The sequence below is a fragment of the Drosophila biarmipes genome, chromosome 3L, assembly GCF_025231255.1.
Source record: "Drosophila biarmipes strain raj3 chromosome 3L, RU_DBia_V1.1, whole genome shotgun sequence".
NCBI classification, from domain to species: domain Eukaryota; kingdom Metazoa; phylum Arthropoda; class Insecta; order Diptera; family Drosophilidae; genus Drosophila; species Drosophila biarmipes.
Window position 1 is genome coordinate 2,722,774 of NC_066613.1, and position 22,357 is coordinate 2,745,130.

The 22,357-nt window shown below is 42.4% G+C and overlaps 1 protein-coding gene across 6 annotated transcripts in view; it reads right to left on the reverse strand.

Annotated features, from left to right (window-relative positions):
- Positions 1 to 2,491: 2,491 nt before the first annotated feature.
- Positions 2,492 to 22,357, reverse strand: part of LOC108027473 (synaptosomal-associated protein 25) — a 299,679-nt gene continuing 279,813 nt past the window's right edge. For all 6 annotated transcript variants that reach the window (XM_050886294.1, XM_050886293.1, XM_050886295.1 and 3 more), the window contains 3 exons: positions 6,264 to 6,392; positions 5,187 to 5,331; positions 2,492 to 4,347 (listed from right to left, as the gene is read on the reverse strand). In XM_050886294.1, coding sequence (XP_050742251.1) covers positions 4,285 to 4,347; positions 5,187 to 5,331; positions 6,264 to 6,392 — 337 coding nt within the window. In that variant the 3' untranslated portion in view covers positions 2,492 to 4,284. The remainder of the gene's footprint in view (positions 4,348 to 5,186; positions 5,332 to 6,263; positions 6,393 to 22,357) is intronic.

Sequence of the window (22,357 nt, forward strand, 5' to 3'; positions counted from 1 at the left end):
TTAGTTTTTGATATTTGTTCCGGAGATTTCTAGATGTCACATTTTTGGCATTATATATATCCTTAAAAAATATAAATTTATATTTCCACTTAATAATCATCATACGTGTTAATAAGATCGATTAAATCAAATAAGTACAGGGTACCACGCCTACGCTTACGCTCACAAACGCTCATATGCTTTCTCTAAAACTGTCTTTGGACCACAGTTTTGAAAATTTAAAAAAAAAATTGATATAGCTAAACAATTTTTTTTGATTATCAATATCTTGTCATTCATTAAAAACGTATACGTAATGTAATCGCCGTTAGGTGGCGTCGTTAAAAAGTTGCTTCGCTTTCTTGGCTGACAAACGGGTATTTGATATCGATGGCATCGATTTTTTTTTTTTTTTTATAAAAAATTTAAAATTTAAGAACAAAAATTACTACAAAGTTTCACCAAATGAAAAGTTGGTCGTCAAAAGTCTCCGCTGATTTAAAAGTTTCTTTTATCCCTTGACTTTGTAAGCTTGACTTAACTTGTTTACATACAGAGAAAAATTCGAGTATTTCGATGTTAAATCAAGAATGAACAATAAAAAATAATCGGTAAGCGCAAATTTTCATAACACACACACACATGCATAATTACATTTGTCATTGTTTGGCTCTGACGTCATTGTTTTTTATCTTGGCAGGTTTCTAGAGGCAGTGACCACAATCTTATATATTCGATACTATAGTTTAATAAAGTGTGTTAACAAAATAATGAGTGGTTTAGTGCTAGCTCCAAAAAAAGGAAGTAATACAAGTTTGATTCATTTCGTAGACGCATGGGTAAACATGTCTGTTCTCCTCGAAGCAAGTCAAACTTACCGTGGTCCATACTATTTCAAAATATTAAAAAACATATATATATCAAGTGATTTAGTATTCCTTGTTTTAATTTTTTTTATAATCCAAAATTACTTAATAAATCCACGGCAACAAAAACTTCACATCCTTCCTTCACGTACTTACTAGGAAAATTTTTGTAGGTTAGGATCACCGGACTTAATCAGGTCATAATAAGTTCTGATAAGGTAATGGCCTTTTTAACGGAACAGACCAAAGTGTGCATCATTTTTGTATTTAGACCACTGTACCAAGGTGAATGTTGAAATAACAAATTTTAAACCTAAGAGCACATCCTCTGCAAGAGCACAAATTCAGTTAATGCGCCCTGAAAATCAACTTCACGATAAACCAGAACAGAATATTAGAACTGGAAAAGGATTTATGATTTTTCCGAGTTTTAAAAAAAATTACTCACGAAGCGAACGGTATAATAGCGTAACAAATGTAGATAGAATATTAAAAGCGTTTATTAAAACCGTTTTAAGCAAAAACAAAAACAATGTGTTTTTGAAAGTGAATAGTTTATTTTGAATCCCGTCCGTTTCCGCGGTTAACCCTATCTTTACGCGGCCATCAGCTACCTTAATTAACTTCCTGGAATTTTTGTTTATGGATAGGATAATCATATCTTCACAATTTGACAATCGGATTTGGGCAGATTTGGGTTTCAGACTATAGAAAATCAGACTCTACCTCTGTTTTTTCTGTCAGTCCTGATACCAGTATGTTTCTAACATGCCTTGTTTTAAGCATTTCCTTTTTGAAGGGTGGTTTCAATACTGCTCCAGGACCTTTTGATCTACCGATGACCATCGAAGACGGAGTACTAACCACATCTCTCTCATTTGCCGAAGTCCGTACTTATGGCAAGTTTGGGAAACCCTTTTCGATACCGAAGGGAACCACACTTTTACCCAACAACTTACATTCGTGGTATTTTAAGGGCGCTTTATCGCTACAGATTTTGGAGAACTCTTTTCCCTTTTGCTGGGTATTTTCATGGAGTCCCGCATTATTTTTGTTTTGTTGTTTGTTTTCTTGTACAGGTTTTGGTCCCACGAGTATGCTGGAAGAGTATAGCTCACCAGGGCATAGCGTTCCACGGGAAGCACATTTAAAGTTGGAAGGTCGACCGGTCAACCGGAGTCGGCTCCTGTTCAAATACGCATCCCTCGTCATATGTTCTATCATCTTAAACTTCAGTGATTTAGTTCCAGAAGCAGTCTTCTAGCCGCCTGGCTACCATTAACGAGCAGACATGGCCGAGCCGAAATATGTCACGAGGAGAGTATAGTCGCACTATTACCAATATATTAATTACCGAGGTGACAATGTATCCGATTAGAGCTCCTGTGAATCCGTTGTACGACGTCCTCACAGTATAGCAAAAATTATAAATGACCAGAAGTAAATCACAGAAGAACGTTAAGTTACTTTGTCGTTTAAATTGAGTTTAAATAGACTGCAATTTAAAATTTTGGTGAGATGTAAAAATATAACATGCGCATTTAATAACGAACCTTTAGTGAAAATTTGTCCTGTATTTATTTGTGGCGAAATCTTACGACCTTTTCCACTTCAAAACCCAACAGCCAAGCATAATAAATAAAAAATATTTTGCATAGACCAATAATTTATTTAAATTCATTTAAATATTATAATTTATTTATATTATTAATTAAAAATACCTCCTAACACACAAAAGAAGGAATTAATAACATTTTAAAGTGAGCAAAAAATGTTACTAGAGCCAGCAATGCATGTTTAGGTTTATTTGGTACTTGTATGCTTTTGATTTAAAGGATATTAGGAGAAAATTTTTGTTCATAATAACTTCTTGTGCTTTTACTTTTAATAAATTGATAAATTTTTGTAACTGATAACATAAAGAAAAATAAATATAGATTGTGCCTATACAATATAATAATTTCAACAACTTGCACTGTTTCTCACTTATATAATAGAACAAAGAATGAAATGCCTATACAGATTTGACCTAAAGGGCATCGGGTGTATCCGATGCATCGAAGACCACCATATGTTTATATGTCAATCAAACAGTTATATTTGAGAAATTACAGATATTATACAATTAGGGCGAGTTCACGCGATAAGCTGTGTAATTATTGCTTAAGGCAATGACATTCATTCAATAATATAAATTTAAACTAACATAATTAAGAAACAGTTTATGTGATAACTACTCCCCTCTATTCTACTTACATAACACACACTTTATATTGATTTTAATTTTGATCTATTTTAAAATGCTATACATACATAAAAGTTAATGTTTAGTTCAAAAATTATAATTTTTGGATTTGTTTTTAATAACCTATTATACTAAATTAAGTATTTGTAATCGTGATGATAGGTCGACAAAAAAATTTAAAAAAAAAAACTTAAAAATCTACGAACCAAAACCAGAAAACAATCCTTCACAAAATAGTTTTCGGAAATCATAGTCAAAGTACCAAATACATCACTTCTTTGCTTAGTCAATTTCTTTCACTTGAGTTTTATCCGTTTCTGGGGCTATCAATGTCATGTTTGTGTGAGGGTCCAACTAATATAGGAGCTTATTAAAATGACTAGTAACTAACAAATCCGGTAAATTGCTTTTTATGACAACGAAAGCTCGGAAAGTGCTCAAACGTAGATTTTGAATTCTTCAGCAACGGTTTTGTCAAAACTATAACATGACGGAAAGTTATCTGGTAGGTAGTCATAAACTACAGATAAAGTCAAATCATGTTTCGTGGCGTTCGGTCATTCGTCAAGAAATTGTCTGGAATTTGAAGTTTTGGTTTAAATGAGATTGATAGCCCTAACGATTAAAGACAATTTAAGTGTTTAGTGTTAATTTCGACCTTAGGAGCAATAAATTGTCAATAACATATTATTTTAATGGCACTTTTTCTTAAAACTTTTTAAGTTAAAAATGCAAAATGTCGTTTTTTTCAAACTCTTTCATATATCTTAATTCGTATCGAAACAAATCAAGATATTAAAATATAAATCGAAAAAGTCGGAAATTTGACACTTTTAACTTTAAACTTTGCCATTGAATAAATGTTTGTGTCGATTTCGTGATATAGAACTAACGGAATCAATTGCTTAGCAGCGTTTAATGGATATTTTTTTGTAAACTATTGCTGTAATAGATACGCAGAGAAATAGCTATTGTTAATAATAAAATTAAACATTCTTAGGTTATCTGTAACGTTATTTTACATTTTAAATTAGTGTCAAATTCTTTTAATATCGTTTGGAGCACATATAGGGTTAAAAATAGGAAAATGAATGAAGGAAATGTAAGCACACGCACAAATCGAAATAATAAATAATGCGAGTATATAAATTGTTTTCATGTTTATGAATATTTATTCGCCACCTTAGAGTCTCATTATTTTAATAGTTGATGGGCCCTTTGATTTGCAACAGCTATTCTAGCTTCATTAGATTCACCCTGGAAAAAAAAGAGAAGGATTTTTTTATTTAGTTTAGATTTAATAAAACCAAACATATTTCATTAATGACGACATGCACATGTAATTTTTAACAGTATCGCTATCCAAGTCGTTCTAGCCTTGCCCGCCTGTCTGCTTAATGCATTTTTTTATAATTAAACACCTAGTCGCAGCTTTCCAGAATCCTATATAAATCCGACTTAGGAAGCAGTAGTTACAAAATATGGCTTCTAGAACATAAGCATATTTATGGCACTTCACCACTGATTTCAATCGCGTTCAAATGTCATTGATATGAGGCGAAGGCCAATTATATGCTAATTCTGCCAAAACTGCCGTTTCTAACTATTATTACAGTGCTAGAGAAAGGTATTGTTGGTCGTAAAGCACTTTTAGTTTATCAATGGATTTTTGTCTACTTTTTTCACGCCTAAAATTGTAAAAAACAATCGGTCAAAAATATTTATAAATATGCTGATAGTGTCAAAATGACAAAGTTTAGGGATGTATAAAAGTAAATTGATTTTTTTAATTATCAATATCTATCTCTTGAAAAAGTCAAAAATTGTCGTAAAGAGGCAAACAACAAAGCCACGCTCTTAAACTCCTTAAACGGTCGCAGTAGGCCAAATTACTTTCTGTAAAATCTTTTCTACTAATAAAAAATATAGCTCATATAAATTCTTGTTACAAAATACAACAAACATTATTCTCTCGATATATACTTTCCGACAAATCTAGTATACCCTTTTACTCATGAACAAAGAATGACATTTTTATTACTCTAAGTACATTGCCTACTCATAAATGTACATAATGAACTAAAACTGCAACTTACCTTTCGATTAATTCTGTCAATTTGACGGTTTTGATTTTCTAGCTCAGAGCCCATATCAAGTGCCATATTGCGGAGGTTGCCTATCATTGTGTTTACTTGACCCATGTTTTCTTCCATTTCGTCCTCTCTAGCATCATTCGTTATCCTAATAAATATATGTATTTTTATTGCATTTGATAGATACTTGAAGAGAGAAATGTTAAATTGTGTTCGGGGATTATGTAATAGGTAGAAAGAAGTGTTGATTAGCAACACTAGTCGTGTCGATATATCCATGTCTGTCTGTCGGTGTGAACGCTGTCATCTCGGATTAGTACAATATCTAGAGAGTTAAGCTGTGGATCCTACAAATTATGTACAGAACAATTTGCAACTGAGATATATTTAAATTTCAAAAACTTTTCAACTTTACTGCATACAAAAGTCAATAAATCTTTATATGAAATGTGTGTTTCGTGTAAAAACAAAAAATAAGTTCTTAAAAAGGAGTCATATTAAAAGCATATGAGAAACTTTGTATTCTAAGCAGCTCATTTTCAAAGATTCATACCCGCACATCCCGGAGCTTTCATGACATCGTTTCTGTGGTTTCAGAATTTACTTAAATTACTAGTTTAAAGTTTGTATGTATTACTATTTTCTCCGAAGATTAATATTCTGTATACATGGCAAACAGCCCTTGCGGATAAATTTTCACATGTGAGCACACATAAAAAATGTATAAACAGAACTTTGTATCGACGATAGGTGGCTCGAAATGATCACACTCAAACTCTTTTTTATTGATTTAAAAACATTTTTTTTTTTAAACACCTAATTTAGTGAAACGGATTTTGCTTTAGATAGTAATTAGGATCTTTGATGTATACGATTTAATAAAAACACGTATAAAAACTCAAAAAACAGTTTTAAATAGCCAATTTTTCAATTGAACATTAAATCACATATTACAAATTTATATCAAAACCTTAAATCGGCGATAAGGAAAGTGGTCATAGACAAACTGTTTATTATAATTATAAACAAACTAATCATAACTAATAACTTCTTTGTTATTTATAAAAGTTTTAATATTACCTGCCGATATATCCCGCCTGTGCCATCATTCCATTTCTATCATCCATGACTCTTTGCGGTTGGTTATTTACAACTTTTCCGTCATCGTTACCTTTCCAAGTACCATCATCCTCTTTGAATGATTGACTTCTGCAATAATACACATATATTGTAAAAATCATGAGTTAAGTGACGGCTTATACAGGAGAGCTCTGTGGTTTGGGAATATTACATAATTTTGAAAATGAAACAGTCTCGGAAGTATACCCCTACATAAAACCGTTTTTAATGCCATTTTTTTTAAGTTAAAGACTATTGAATATTGCCAACCAACTGACAAAACAAAAGTTTAATATACTCATAATTTGAACTTACTTCATGAAAACTTTTGAATTAATCGAAAGGTACTTTAAATGCAGTTTGAATGATACAAAACTTTTTTTTAACCCATTCAGTAATTATTGAAAAAGGCAAATCTGTGTAAAAATCTACTTTTTAAATTTTGTAATAAACTATATTGTTTTCCCACCTATTTTCCGATCGCTCCTATGACAGCTATATGATATAGTCTTCCGATTTTGATAAAATTTTATTCGAAATTCAGAATTAAATAAAAAATGTTATTTCCAAGCTAAGATATAATTTTTAAAAAAAAATTTACCCGATATTCAATAGCTATAAGATATAGTTGTCCGATCCAGCTGGTTCCGACTTATATACTACCTGCAATAAGAAAAAGACTTTTGGGAAAGTTTCAGCTTTAAAACTGAAAGACTAGTTTGCGCAGAAACGGACAGACAGACGGACGGACAGGCGGACATGGCTATATCGACTCGTCTAGTGACGCTGATCAAGAATATATATACTTTATGTGGTTGGAAACGTCTCGCAAGGGTAGAACAAACAAGATATGAATTTTTCATCACTTTAAAACTAAATTCTAATTTTGTGTATTTTTATAGACAAAAATTTTGTAAATCACTCAAGGAAAAAACTACGAGTTTGTTTTAGAAAAACCCGACTGCTAGCACAATCCACGCCCATGAACAGGAAAGCAACTGATGTGCCAGTGAAAAGGAAATTTTCTGGAAAATACTCGTACATGGGTCGAAATATAAATTAAGCGACCTGTTTGATCTGTAGTATTTCCATAACTTATCTAAATATGAGAAACATTCATTCATTACTGAAGTAGAAGGATATATAGCTCTAACGCGGACATATTATATTATATAAGATACATCTATTCAATTAGATTTTTGAATTCAAGTTTAGAGAAACCATCCAGCTACACGGACGACAAAGATTTTAAAATTCTGAGTACTAAAATTCAGGGAGAATAATCTAAGCAAATGCGTAGGAGAGGTGTTTTTCCTTACGATTAATAAGACAGTTTTGAAAAATTTGACAATAACCAGCTTCCTGACATTGATAGTTTTTATGAATCTCTCAGTGAAGAAAACTGTGGTATAGATGATAACAATTTTGCCAAAAAGGTTTGGAAATCGTTCGATTGTAATGACCATACCGCTTTCAGAATTTACATTTTTAAGTAATGATCAATTAGAATTGTTCGATTATAAAAATATTTCTGTTTAGGGAAATGTAGGATATATATTAGAAGTTGATTTATAATAGCCTACTGATCGACATGATATACATAACTACTTGTTTTTGTGTGCAGAAAATGAAGTTTCTCCTGGAATGGTTTTGGTATGGAAGATATTTTTCGTAGTCATACATTTTCTTAAAAAACTAAAATAAAAATCAACAAACAAATCATTAATGAAACAAAAATTATAAAGCATCATCAAGTAATTCGAAGACAGATGTAAGCAAACTCGACCTATCTTTTTTATGAAGGTGTCTCTGTCCTGTTAAAAATGGATCTGAACGCATGACATCTGTGTTTGTTAAAGTACGAGAAACTTTCCGACTGTGTTTGGTTTGTCCACTAGTATTCCTATTTTTTTTGCCAAATTCTTCCTGAATTTGTTTCCCCCTGTTCAATACTTGCATATGAAATACGTACAAAGTAATCAAAGAAGCGTGTATAAGAATGTAGTGGAGATAAGCCAAATTCGTAAAATCTTGGGCGAACTTCTTTTCTCTTTAAATTTAAATAAATATAAATATAATAATTATAGCACTTGAACGGATACACTTAGGAAAACTCCCGTTCGACACTGTATTCAGAAATTAAACGCCTTTAATACCTTCATTTATATTTGACAGAACAATACATCACGCCGGACAGCTAAGAAAAGCATGGTACCATTTAACAAATCAATCGTATCACCTCTGAAAGCAGAACTCCTTCAAGACCAAGAGTACTGTTCGATTGTTTTCCCAGAAGCCTCCCAGGAGTTTGCCAGCATTAAAACTTCCGCAAGAAATACATTCGAACGTTTGCTGAAGTAAGGAGTTCGAAAAAAAAACACACGAAAAGAAAAACCCTTCTAGTCCTTCCTTTTCCTTCTTTATATGATGAAGGTAAATTAAGTTCGGCATGCCGAAGTTTGTATACCCTTGCAGTTTGTAACGAACTGATTTGTTTGCTTTCTGCTCGCTACAAGATTCGTGCGGCTAGCTCAGTAGATTGTGTGTGTTCGTCCCACCAAATTTATATAAACGTGACCGCCCAGTAGTTCAGAGAGAAAGCACAGAATTCACTCCTCTCGACACACGACCGCCTGTCCTTTGCTCTGTCCCGGATTGACCGCTCAGATCGTGCGGACAGTCAAGGCAAAACGTCAGGAACCTGCCTCGCTCTTCACTTCTCTTCTACGCCTTGTGTAAACGAACGGTCAACCCTAGCCTCACCCTTTCGCTTGCTGTCCTGCGGGCTTGATTCTCCTTGCGTGGCTGTTGCGGTGTGGTGTCCTGCTTGCTGGTGGCGGTGTCCTGCGAACTACTCCTGACTGGGTGGCTGTGCGTAGCGTGACTTCTGTGTTGGGTTCGTGGGCATACGCCAATCCGGGACTTCTCTCCTTTCTGGCTCGTTACTCTCGGGGTTCCGTCGCGCCGCTCCGGGACTTCACAAATCGGAACCGTAGGCTCTCCTGAAAAATTCCACTCAAAACCGTATCGGTCGACCGCTCTCCCTTCTGGCTGATCGCGCCAGGACCTGCCCAACTCCACTTGCCGCACGGGGCTCACGCCAGGACCCGCCAAAGTAGTGCTTGAGGCGAGGTACATTGGGGTTCGACAGGCTTAACCCCGATTTATTTTCGACGGCCTTCACTGCTCCAGGTCTGGTAGACCCTCCAAGACTTCGTCGGCAGGAATGAGCAAACCGCCTTGTCTTAGCCGTGTGGTGCCCCTTTAGACCTCAGCCACCTGTGCCTCAGTTCGGAGATTTCGTGTAATCCCAATCCCGAATGTCTCGACGTGACAATCTTGCTCTTTGTAGTCTCCCACGGCGCTGATTTCGACGACTCGCCTTGTGGTGGCTCTCTTGTACTTTGCTTAGTTGGTTTTCTGTTCTCTTGGTATTTGATCGACTGCTTGTCTTAACGCTTCGACTCTTCTCCTGACTGACCGTAATCGATTCATCCTGCTGCCAGTGCTTGGCGGGATTTTATAGGCCCTTCGGGAACCGTACGGCCCTCTCCACATCGGGTCCAAAGTCCATGGCCCTAGTTTGACCCTCTTGTCCTTCATGCGCTGCTTCTCGCCGATGTCCAGCCTGATGCTGATTTCCGTGACGCATATGGCATGCTTGTGTGCCGCTCCGCTGCCGAGATGTGGCACCTTCTTCCTTGGCGCAAAGTTCAAAATCTCTTGGTCTCCAAGCTTTCTTGTCCTCCAAACTCCCTAGCTCTCCAAACTCTCTTGCTCTCCACGTTCTCCGTCGTTGATCTCCAAACTCTGCCGTTCTCCAACCGCTCTTTACCGCTCTTTCACTACGCGAATTCGCCGCGTACCTTGTGATCGGCCGGCCATCTGCTGCTGGGGTTTGTGTGGAGTTATTCAACTCCTTACATTCCCCCCTTACTTCGGGAAAGATTTAAGAAAAATCAGCGCTTCCACTCTCCGGCGTTCCCATGTGTATCCTAGCCCTTGAGTCATGGCGCATCTCGTTCCGATTCCCTCGGCGCCCCCTCGTTGCTCCCTCGATGCTTTTACCCTGTTATGCTTCCACAGCGCTGGTCGTCCTCCGCATAGCAACTTTAAATTTCCCACGCCAATCCATCTGTTCCCACTGGGAACCGATACTTATCGGCCATCGATACCCAGAGGGCCTGTTTACGACATCGATATCGCAGGTGCGGCGTTGCCACTTGCTCGCCGATATTTCCATTTTTCTTGTGCCCATCGATCGCTTTATCGTCCAGTGCCAATCGACCGCCTATCGAGGCGCCTCCTTTCTGTTGTATAATGATTTTGCTATTGTTTATGCCTGTACACCTGTCGGTCGGAGTTTAGTATTTTTTTACCCCTCAGCCCGGCGTTTCAACTTGTCCTCGCCTTTAAGTAAGTACTCTAATCTCCCACCCGACTCCTTGTATGTGCTCATCAACTTGTTCTGTATTGCCAGGTTGTTGACCATGAGTGCCCTTTCAGACTCCTGAAGCTGTGTTCCGGACGGCGATCCCATCTCCCCGTCTGGGCATTATGCCCTTCCCCGGGATACTTGGCCTCTTTCGGTACAGCTCTCATAGCTGTGCCGACTTCCCCCTTCCTTCGGCAGTCTGCTGCTGCGTGTTTCCAGCCAGTCGTAATCGAATATTTGGAGACCTTGGCTTGTTCCTTTCTGCGTTCGTTATTCTTGACGTGTTCCTTGGACTGTATATGATTTTATCGTAATGCCTTGTAGAGAATCCTTCGAGATTTCCCGTAGTACTTTTTAGGAATCCTAGGGGTGATCCTTGCCGTCTTTCCTCATTATCCCTCGAGCATTCTTGGAGTTATCCTTGTGCTCCTTCTTTCGTACCCTTTATCCTTTGCCATCTTTTGGGATCCTTGGAGTTATCCTTGGGCTCTTTCCTCAGTATCTTTTGAGTTTCCTTGGAGTTCTCCTCGGGCTCCTTTTCACAGTGTCCTTTGGGAATCCTTGGAGCTATCCTTGGGCTCTTCCCTTCGTATCCCTGAGCATCCTTGGAATTATCCTATGGCTCTTTTCCTCGTATCCTTTGGGCATCCTTGGACCTATCCTTGAACCCTTTTCCTCGTATTCCTGAGCATCCTTGGAATTATCCTCTGGTTCTTTTCCTCGTATCCTTTGGGCATCCTTGGAGCTATTCTTGGACCTTTTTCCTCGTGTCCTTTGAGCATCCATAGAACTATCCTTGGACCCTTTCCTCAGTGTATTTTTGAGCGACCTTGGAATTATCCTCGGTATCTTTTCCTCGTGTCTTTTGAAGATTCTTGAAGTTATCCTTGGCCTCCTTTCGTAGTATCCTTTGAGACTCTTTGAAATTTTACTGTTACTTTTCGTCTTACGTATCTGCTTGTAGCTCCTCGCTTGTGTTCTGTGTTGTTGTTGTTTCAGCTGGCTCACGTGGATGGTCCTCTCTTTTGTTTTGTTCACGTGCCTTTTTTTTCAGATTACTGGTGACGCATTTTACTGTTTCATTTCGTCTAACGTATGTGCTTGTAGCTGCTCGCTTGTGTTCTATGTTTGTTGTTGTTTCACCAATTCAGACCACTTGGAGAACCGGTCTTTCAGCAGCAGCAGCATTTGGTTGCCGTGTTTTGAACAACCCTTTTGTTGCCATGTTTAGAACGCGGCAGTGGTCCGACGAAGACTGCGCATACTGTAGCCCATTGTTCCTCTGGCACCTGCGTTAGCATTTTCCCAGCCGCCTGCATCTGATTCGGCTTGAATCTGATACAACTCTCGAATCCTCTTACGTGGGCTCGAGCGTCTCGGTGCATGCCTGGCCAGTAGTACCGGGCTGCCAGACGTGCTATTGTCCTTCGGCTTCCTACGTGGCCAGCTGCCGGTAAGTCGTAGTTCTCTTTCAGCACCGTTTCTCGAAGAGCTTACGGGACGCGCATCTTCCACGTCGCGACATCCTCACTGCCTGCTCTGTGTGGAATGTTCCAGTACAAGGTGTCTCCCTCCATCACGTAGTCCGGGTACTTTTGCGGCTGGGTCCTAATCTTTCCGCGCATGTCCTAAAACCAGCTGCATGGTTACTGGTAGTGGCTGCCTTGACAATGCATCTGCCACCACATTGAGTTTTCCCTTCCTGTACGCTATTTCGAAGTCATACTGCTGCAACTCCAGGGCCCAACTGGCGATCCTTCCTAAAGGGCTCTCGATGCTGTTTAGCAACTTCAGTGACATGTGGTCGGTTACCACCTTGAAGTGGTACCCTTCCAGATATGGCTTAAGTTTTCGGATCGCCCAGACTATTGCCAAACACTCCTTCTCCGTCGTGGAGTAGTTTTTCTCAGCACCGTTGAGCGTTCGGCTTGAGTAAGAAATCACATTTTCGCCACGTTCAGTTTCCTGGGTCAAAATTGGCCCAAAACGGTAAACACTCGAGTCCGGTTGCAGGACAAAATACGGTATTTTCTTCTTCGAATGCCGACTGATGTTCCTGTGTCCACACCCACTTATTGCCCTTGCGCAGCAGATCGTTGAGAGAAAACGCCGGTACCATGATGCTACGCCCAGGTACTGTCGGAGCTCTCTAACTGTTGACGGCGGTTCTAGTTCGGCGATGGCCGCTACCTTCCCCGAATCCGTGCCTATTCCGTCGCTAGTCACTCTATGAGCCAGATATAGCAGCTCCTTCTTGAAAAACTTGCATTTTTCCGGGTCAACCTCAGATTAGCGTCTTTCAGCTGCCGGAATAAACGCAATGTACTGCCTGCTGCTTTCTTTCAGCGGGATTTGCCAGTAACCGTCCTTCAGGTCCTTATGTACCGTGCGTCTCTCAGATGGTTGATCTGCCTGAAGTCGACGCACAGTCTCCACTTGCCCGTTTTCTTCCGAACCATCACGATGGGCTGGTTGAGTGCTCTATGCATCCCATTTGGAGTAGCTCGTCCACCTTCGCATTAATCCTTAAAAACCTTCCGCCAGTTCCTTGCTTATAAAGCTCGCTGTTGCCTCAGTGTCGATCGTAGCCTTGTATGTGCCTCCCTCAATCGTCCCCGCTGCGGACAACTGCTGCTTCTCCTCGATTAGTTCGCCCGTTAGTTTGATGAGGTAGCATCTTGCGACCTCCGCTCGCCTCTCTGCGGCTGAGGTCGCATTTCCCGCCTGCTGGCAGCGCTCGACGCTCCCAACACCTACCCTTCCGCACACCCAGCAGAAGAGAGAGAGAGTTGTGAAAGCAGAGAGTGCGGTCGCGTTTTTAAATTGCTCCTTCTATTTTCCCAAGTTTTTAGCAAAACCCCAAAAGAACAGCCGGCTATCCGGCATGGAGCATCTGGACACGTACCTGGACGTCAGCTGGTGGCCAGGAGGCCATGGACGACACCTAGGAACAACCTGGGAATTTATCCCCAACATCTCGACTCAAACGTTGAATTATGGGCAAGGACCTGGGCTTGGGGCTCGGTTCCCCGTCATATCTGTGCGTTTGCAAATGCATTTAATATTTTATAGGTAACACCTAGCCAGGACCTTTTCACGCAATATATAGCCCAAAAAGTAGGCTATATATTTGCCATTATCCGATGAGCAGCTGCAGCAAAATGCATTTATTTATAGATGTCAGGGCACACTCGTCTCGGGATTATCTCCCTCGAGGAGTATGCGACTCCGTGGTCCCCTCCACGACCTATTTGATTCCGGGTAAGCGGCTAATCCGGCAAAACAGCAAATGATGTACGGCCAAGTGGAGCTCATAAACTCTGCGGGCGTCGCAGCAAATCCATTTGCAACCTTGTTTACGCTGCGTACGGGTAACAAATCAGCGGAGCGACGAGCAGCGAGCACTTCTCCGTGGCACAGAGTGCAACCGCAAGCAAAAGGCCTGATTGGCAACATAAATCAGAGAGGACAGGCAGTGCCGCAGCCGCACTTGTTGTCTTCCACTTGTTGTCTGTTTACTTGTTGCCAAATTTTCCACTAGCGCTTTTTGTTTCGTAAGCACTAAATTAGTGGTGAAAAGCGCTTGCGCGACCAGCTGATTGTAGTGTGCAGAAGGGACTGCGGGTGACATAGCAGCAAGCTTCGGACAGGGTGCAGGCTAAGCACATAAGTGCGTGCTGAAGCACGTAGGAACACCTTGGGACTGGCGGCGCCACTGTCCAGTCTACCTGACTGGGCCAACAGGGCAGCTGACCCTTTAAAAAAAAGCAATGTAATGGTGAGATCGCCAGAAAAAAGGGAGGTTGGCAGTGGCAAGCAGCCTGGCACCCCCCAATAATAGAAAACGGCAGCCCAAAAGCTGCTGATGAAGAGCAAGGGGATGTGCTGAAACAGCTTACTGGCCTTGGATCGAAGGCCAGGGAGCTGAAGAAGCTAATGGATGGAAATCGCTCCATCACAAACCCTATGCGGGGCATAGTCGATGAAGTTGATCAGAGAGAATGATCTCCAGAGAGAAGTTCAGTTCGGCTGTGCAAGGCATTCTTGAAGAACAGGAAAGAGCTAAGATGACTACTAAAAAAAACTTGCGCAGAAGTGCTAGCGAGCGGCAATAACAAGCGACCCAGGGGACATGAAACTGGGAAAACTGGAAAAGCCATACCAGCAAAAAAGGCGAAGCATTCCGCGCCTGCAAGCGAAGCTAGCCATGGGGTAAATAGGGGCAAACATGCTGGGACCGGGAGCACCAGTAAGCCCACAAAACCATTACAGGAATGGAAAAAAAGTAGAATGGAAGGCAGAGAAGCCCAAGGTACGTCCACCACGAAATGACGCGATAGATATCGCAACCTCCACTGGAGGGTACTACGCGGATATCCATAAAAAGGTAAAGGCAGATCCGCAGCTAGAAGACCTAGGTCAAGCCAGGCCGTCAGGCGAACAGCCAAGGGGGAACTGCTAATCCTCCTAAATAAGGTCTCCGACCCAAAAACCGCAGAGCTTTAGACCAAAATGAAAGCGGTCCTGGGCAAAAATGTCGACGTTAAAGCGCTAACTGAGACAACGCTGATCGAGGTGAAGGACATCGACGAGACCACTGACAAAACGGATGTCATATGTGCGGTTAAGTCACAGTTTGAACTGCCAGAATCTGCGGTGGTAGGACTAAGGGCGGCGCCACACTAAGAGTTATGCCCGACATAGGGAGACGTCTCATGGAGAAGGTTGAAATGGTGCAGAATCCGGTCAAAGATAACACCCAAAAAGTGCTTTAAGTGTATGGAGTTCAACCATATAGCAAGGAATTGCAGATCCCAGAAGGACTGCTCTAATTGCTGCTTCAACTGCTGGAGCAAAATGTCATCGAGCTAAACGTAGACATGGCACCTTTAAGCGAGCAATATAGAAATAAAAACAGCGGTGAATGGCTAGCAAATAGTAGTAAAAAGCAAGAAAAAAAAGCGGAAATTGCTATGCCAGGGCCCATGTTAATGGTATAGCTTTCTATAGCTGTTACCTGCCGCCAAGCCTTAGCCTCCCCCAGGCACTAACTGTGCTCGAAGAGATTGCAGAAGACGCCCGGGAAAATCGCCCTGCCGTAATTTCCGGGGTCTTTAACGCCTGAGCTACGGAGTGGGGCTCCCCCCGAACAAATGCGGGGGAAAGAGCGCTACTGGAGAGCTTCGCCGCACTTAAACTAGTACTGCAGAACTCTGGAACAAAACTGACTTTCTCTAGAGCGCTGGACTTCGGGCTTCAAATGGAAGGTTAGTGACGCCTATATGGGTAGTGATAATGCAGCAATAATTTGCACGATTAAGTCCACAAATGGCCCACCACGCGTTCCAAAGGCCGTGGTAGGGTGCAAAGTAGAAACGCTAGACGTGGAGATGGTGCAGATGTTGTTCGAGGACCTCTCTACAAACGGATCAGCAGACGAAAGGGCAAACCGCATCGCAGATTATATCAAGGTAGCCTGTGATGCATCTTTGCAGAGGAAGGGGAAAACCCGATTAAGGAGAAGAAGAATGCCATAGAGCAAGACGCGCATACCAACGCTCAAGAGGCAGATTTGAATTCAGGGCACTCCAGATATACTACAGGGAAAAAAGACGAGCCCTGGAAAAATCCATAAAAGAAAGCAAACGCAGGTGCTTTAATAATATATGCAAAGAAATAGACTCTAACCCTTGGGGCTTCGCATATAAACTCGTCACAAATCGGCTTCGGGCATTTAGTAGACCATCGCCGACATGCCCAGTCATCCTAAAAAGGATAGTTGAAACAATATTCCCTGAGCAAGAGAGTGTGCCGCGTATAGCACAGATCGTGGACACGAGGAGCATAAAGCTCACAGGTCCTGAAGAAGTCCTTGAGGTTCTGAAGAAAATAAAGGACGACAAGGCACCGGGATCTGATGAAATCCTGAATAAAGTACTAGAAATAGCCATAAAAGCAATCATAAAAGAGTATGTTGACATGTATAACGCATGCCTAACAGAAGGTGTGTTCCCTAGTCGCTGAAAAACTCAGCGGTTGGTACTCATACCAAAGGGAGACAAGCCAGCGGAGGAGCCTTCTTCGTATAGGCCACTCTGCATGCTGGATACGGTGGGTAAAATTTTTGAAAGAATAATCCACTCCCGGCTAGAAGGTGCCCTTGTTGGAACCAACGTCCTGCCTGAGATGCAGTATTATTTTCGAAAGGGACTATCTACAAACGATGCAATCGCTATCGTTTGTAAGGGTCTCGCCTTGGAAGTTCATAAGACCGAAGCTCTCTTTTTTTCCATCCTTGGTCTCCAAACTCCCTTGAATTGCGCACCCTCTTGCTCTCCAAACTCTCTTGCTCTCCAAACCCCATGTCTCCAAACTCCCACTTTCTCTAAACTCTCTTGCTCTCCAAACTCCCACGCTCTCCGTCCTTGCTCTCCAAACTCCCACGTTCTCCGTCCTTGATCTCCAAACTCTCACAATCTCCAACCTCTCTTCGCCGAGCCGTCACTACGCGAATTCGCCGCGTACCTGGTGAGCGGCCGGCTATCTGCTGCTGGGATTTGTGTGGAAACCCATTTTTCGGCCTAGAATCATGTGATTTACAGAATCAAACGCCTTACTAAAATCAGTGTGCATCAGTCTTTTGATTTTTCCTAAAACCACATATCACAAAGACAAAGTAAAGAGGTTTTGCAATGGTTTACACAAAGTCTTAGCGCAATATCTGAGCACACATCCAGGGACTCTGTCAGGATCTGGAGAGTAGACTGTTTTGGCCCTTTGTAAATTTAAAAGAAGTGAGCTTTCACTTATAACAGAACAAACAATAAAGTTGAACTAATAAGACAGATCTGAAAGACTTGATGTGGATAGGTGATCAGTGTTAACGGTCGAATTTACAAATGAAAGAGATGATGGAAAACTTGAGGATTTACACTTTGTGTTGACAAAACTATAAAACCGTTTTGGATCCAGTGTAAACTGGGTCATTGTTTTTGTACTACTGGGTGTTAGGCATGGTAAAATCAGACCGAGCACTTAGGTATCGGGAAAAGATAGTTTGCAAACCGGAATCTCTAAAATTTTTATAGAGTTTAAGTCGTGCCAATTCTTTAATAAGCCCGGATGTTGGTTTTTAGTTTTAGGACAATGCTTTGGAACGCATGTATCAAAAAGTGTGTTTAATACATTGTAAAATATATTAACAACTTCAGTAACGTAAGTACATAAGAACAGATTAGACAAATCCGAGCAAGCTATAAGATTATTAATAGGTGCAACGTTTGCTCTACGAAAGCAGGGAATGCGTTTAGCTGACTTTTTCGATGGTGCATGCACTTTTGTACCCGTGTCAAAAGTCAGCTCTAGGGTTGGGAGGTACGGGTCTTCTAGTAAAGTAATAGCAGAGGTTCTAACTATGAAAACACAATCTGAACTGAAAACAAAGCATAGATTCAAAGTCGTCCTAAAAAATTTGGAACACGATTTACTTGAGACAATGAAATATCAAGCTGCATTGAAGGTAACAATATTCGATGTTTCTACGGTGAACCATGTCACTCTAGGTATATTGAAGTCACCTAAAACTGTAAGCTGATCCCTATCTCAATGTTTACATGTGATAAACTGGATAGCAGACAGATGATTCACATATATTGGGAATTCGCATGACGGTGGAATATAAAAACATTTTATGTATATAAAAATACCCGAAACGGATAGTATCACACAGAAATTTAATGTCGTTTAGTTTGTTGCACAATATTACTTCAGATGTTAGTTCTAAGTCAAATCCAATGAAAACTCCGCCTCCACGTCGGGACGGACGATTAAGCCTGTATGTCGTGTCCTTCGAAAGATTTGGGAACTAAGAATTTCTGGTTTTAGCCAGGTTCCTGTAATTTGGCTAAGAATGTAGTTGCAAAATAAGCACAGGGAACATGATGACTTTTCCCGAGCATATGGAAAATTAAGTTGTTCAACCCTTAGAACATCCATCTGAACATTGTTACGGATATAGTCCGAAATGTCAAAAGATGAAAGTTCAGGACTCAGCCGAGAAACAAAAATTTATTTCCGCCTATTTTAGGTATCATACATGTGACAGGTTTTGGTACTACAGTATTTATGGCTGCACTACCAGTTTCAGTCGATACACGGACTTTAGGTCACCATGCAGCTTTAGAATAATTGTATTATTTACAATCGATTTTTTGGGCGTCTTGTGAGGGGTCGTTTGACACCTCACAAATAGCGCCAGCAACAACACTAGCCAGCGTCGCCAGCAACATCAGCAGCCAGCAGTAACGCCCAAAGACGTCGCCAACAACAACAGCAGCCAGCAGCTACAACATCGCCAGCCGCAAAAACAACTGCAGCTAACAACAAAACAAAACCCTCACGAATAACTTTGTAAAAAAAAACCCCTTTGTACAGTTCACATAATATATAAGCTTAGCCAATAATTGTAAGATTTGTAGTTATATTTGTACACAATAATTATTTTAGCTAAGCCCAAGCGATAGGTTCTGTTTATCTTTCCTCCTCCGCATCAGCAGCAGCTACACACACACACCGGAAGAGCAACGAAATATTCACCACGAAAAATGCTCGCGTGAGCAGCGCCGCACAGGAGCAAGGGAGAGAGGACACGCGATCGAGGAGGAAAACAACCCCCGAAAAAATGGTACGCGCAAAGGGAACAGCGAAAGAAAAGGAGTACCGCAAGGGGAACCTTCGTCTCAACGCGAAGAAATGCAGTTTCTTTAAGCGCAGCCTGGTGTACCTGGGACACGTCATCAGTGAGGAGGGAATTCACACGGATCCTGACAAGATTTCGGCAGTACGGCAACTGAGTCCGCCCACCTCATGCAAGGAGTTGAGGAGATGTCTAGGGATCGCGTCATGGTACAGGAGATTTGTACCCAAATTTGCCAGCGTAGTGCAGCCCATGTCTTTGCTACTCAAGAATGGAAAGAAATGGCAATGGGAGCAGGAGCAGCAATTTGCGTTCGAGGAACTCAAAAGAAAACTCGCGGAGGCGCCGGTTCTCGCCTGCCCCGACTTCAACGAGAAGTTCGAGTTGCAAACAGACGCCAGCGACATCGGCCTAGGAGCAGTTTTAACGCAGAAAATCCAGGGAGAAGAACGAGTCATCGCATTCGCCAGCAGACGCCTCATCGCCGCAGAGGAGAACTACTCCGCCACAGAAAAGAAGTGTCTGGCTATCATATGGGCCATCAGGAAACTCAGATGCTACTTGGAAGGTTATCGATTCGAGGTGATAACGGACCACCTCGCCTTGAAGTGGCTCAACTCGATTGATAATCCCACCGGCCGCATAGCGCGCAAGGCGTTGGAACTACAGCAGTACCAGTTTGACGTCACCTATCGACGCAGGAGCCAGAACATTGTTGCAGATGCACTTTCTCGACAGCCTTTGGAAGTACTTCAGATGATCCAGGAGGACAAGCCGGGATGCACATGCTACCAGCGGATGCTGAAACTTATTCAGGGAGGGCCTGAAGATTACCCGGACTACGCGTACGAGAACCAACAGCTATATGGGCATATCGGATCCCGACCTGAAGACGAAGACTCCGTGCCCTGGAAACTGTGCGTGGCCAAGGAACACCGACAGCGAGTACTGTCGGAATGCCATTACCAGCCCACGGCAGGACATCTCGGAATCAGGAAGACAATCACCCGGATCGCCCAGAGTATTACTGGCCGGGTCTTTTCCGCGATATTGCCAGGTATGTCCGCGTGTGTGACACTTGCCAACGGTTCAAAATTAGCCAAACCAAACCGGCGGGTAAAATGTTCACAAGAAAGATAAACGAGCCGTTCGATACTGTCTGCGCCGATTTTATTGGGCCCCTTCCGCGATCTAAGAGTGGGAATACGATGCTGTTTGTATTCTTCGACTCCTTTTTGAAATGGGTTGAGTTGGTCCCCTTGAGAAAAGCTACTTCGGCGCATCTCGAAAAATCCTTTCGGGAGAGGATTTTGAATCACTTTGGTATTCCCCGAACATTTGTTTGCGATAATGGAACACAATTTACGAGTCGTTCATTCAAAGCACGACCAACGCGCGGCGCTGTTACGGGGCGAAAGCACAGCCCGACCCTGGGGGCGTACCCCACTCGGCGGGAAAAAGGCTGCCCCAGGCCTGGGCAAAGCGGCCGTACACGCCTGGGTAGCCGCGGTGGAGCCAAGCTTGGTGCCATCCGCTTCTCGTCGGTTGACGTTTGGGGACGTGACCCAGGTGGTCATGCCCCCACGAGGTAGTCAGAACCCCAGCAGCAGTGATGGCGACTACCCCTGGATCTCCAATTCAGTCTACGCCGCCCACGAGGAAGAGATGGCCCGTTGGCAAGCGGAACTCCTAACGATCGTTGACTGTGTCGAGCCAGAGAAGGCCCGGAAGGAGCAGGCGCAGCGTCCGGACAACCGCCCCACACCCGTCTCGGGTGACACCCCCGCCAATCCTGGCCAAGGAGGAACAGGTAGAATACCCGCCGGCCGACGAAGACTGGGTTTTGCCGCCCGCCACTGGCGCGTTCTCATCGAGGGGGGACGCATTCCCCGCTCCTTGGTCAAGCTGGTGCAGCCACAGGAGGGCACAAACCGGCGGGTAAATAGGAAGTTTCTGATCTATGCTGGAGCAGAGCAATTCCGGGTACACATCTCGAAAACAGACCGGATCACCATTTTTCAACGCCCCCCGAAGTAGGAGGAGGAATGTGAGGAGTCGTTTGACAAATAGCGCCAGCAACAAGACTAGCCAGCGCCATCAACAACATCAGCAGCCAGCATCAACAACAACATCGGCAGCCAGCAGCTACAACATCGCCAGCCGCAACGCCCAAAGGCGTCGCCAACAACAACATCGCCAGCCGCAACGCCCAAAGGCGTCGCCAAACACAACAGCAGCCAGCAGCTACAACATCGCCAGCCGCAACAACAACTGCAGCTAACAACAAAACAAAACCCTCACGAATAACTTTGTAAAAAAAACCCTTTGTACAGTTCACTTAATATATAAGCTTAGCCAATAATTGTAAGATTTTTAGTTATATTGGTAGACAATAATTATCTTAGCTAAGCCCAAGCGATAGGTTCTGTTTATCTTTCCCCCTCCGTTCTCGCATCAGCAGCAGCCACACACACACACACCGCGAGAGCAACGAAATATTCACCACGAAAAATGCTCGCGTGAGCAGCGCCGCACAGGAGCAAACGAGAGAGGACATGCGATCGAAAAGGAGTACCAAAACTTCGAGAAGTTGAAAAAACCCAGAGCAGCCGAAAACTTGAACAAAACACGGGGCAAAGCTTGACTGCGAAAAGTTTCGAAGAAAAAAACGCCAAGAACGGTCGAGTGACCCGTGCAAGTGACCCAGGAAGCAAAGGAAGGAGTGGGAAGGAGTTTACATGGACGACCGCGAGGAGAGTGTGCCGGCCCAGGACCAGCGGCGGAGCACCCGGACTTACGTGTGTGTGTGTGTGCGTTAGAGCGAGATAGGTGAGTGGAGTGAACCGCATTTTGGCCAGCGAGAGTCCCGTGCAATGAGAAATTTCTCGAATGCCACGATGCGGCTTCGCCCAGAGTAGGCTACAA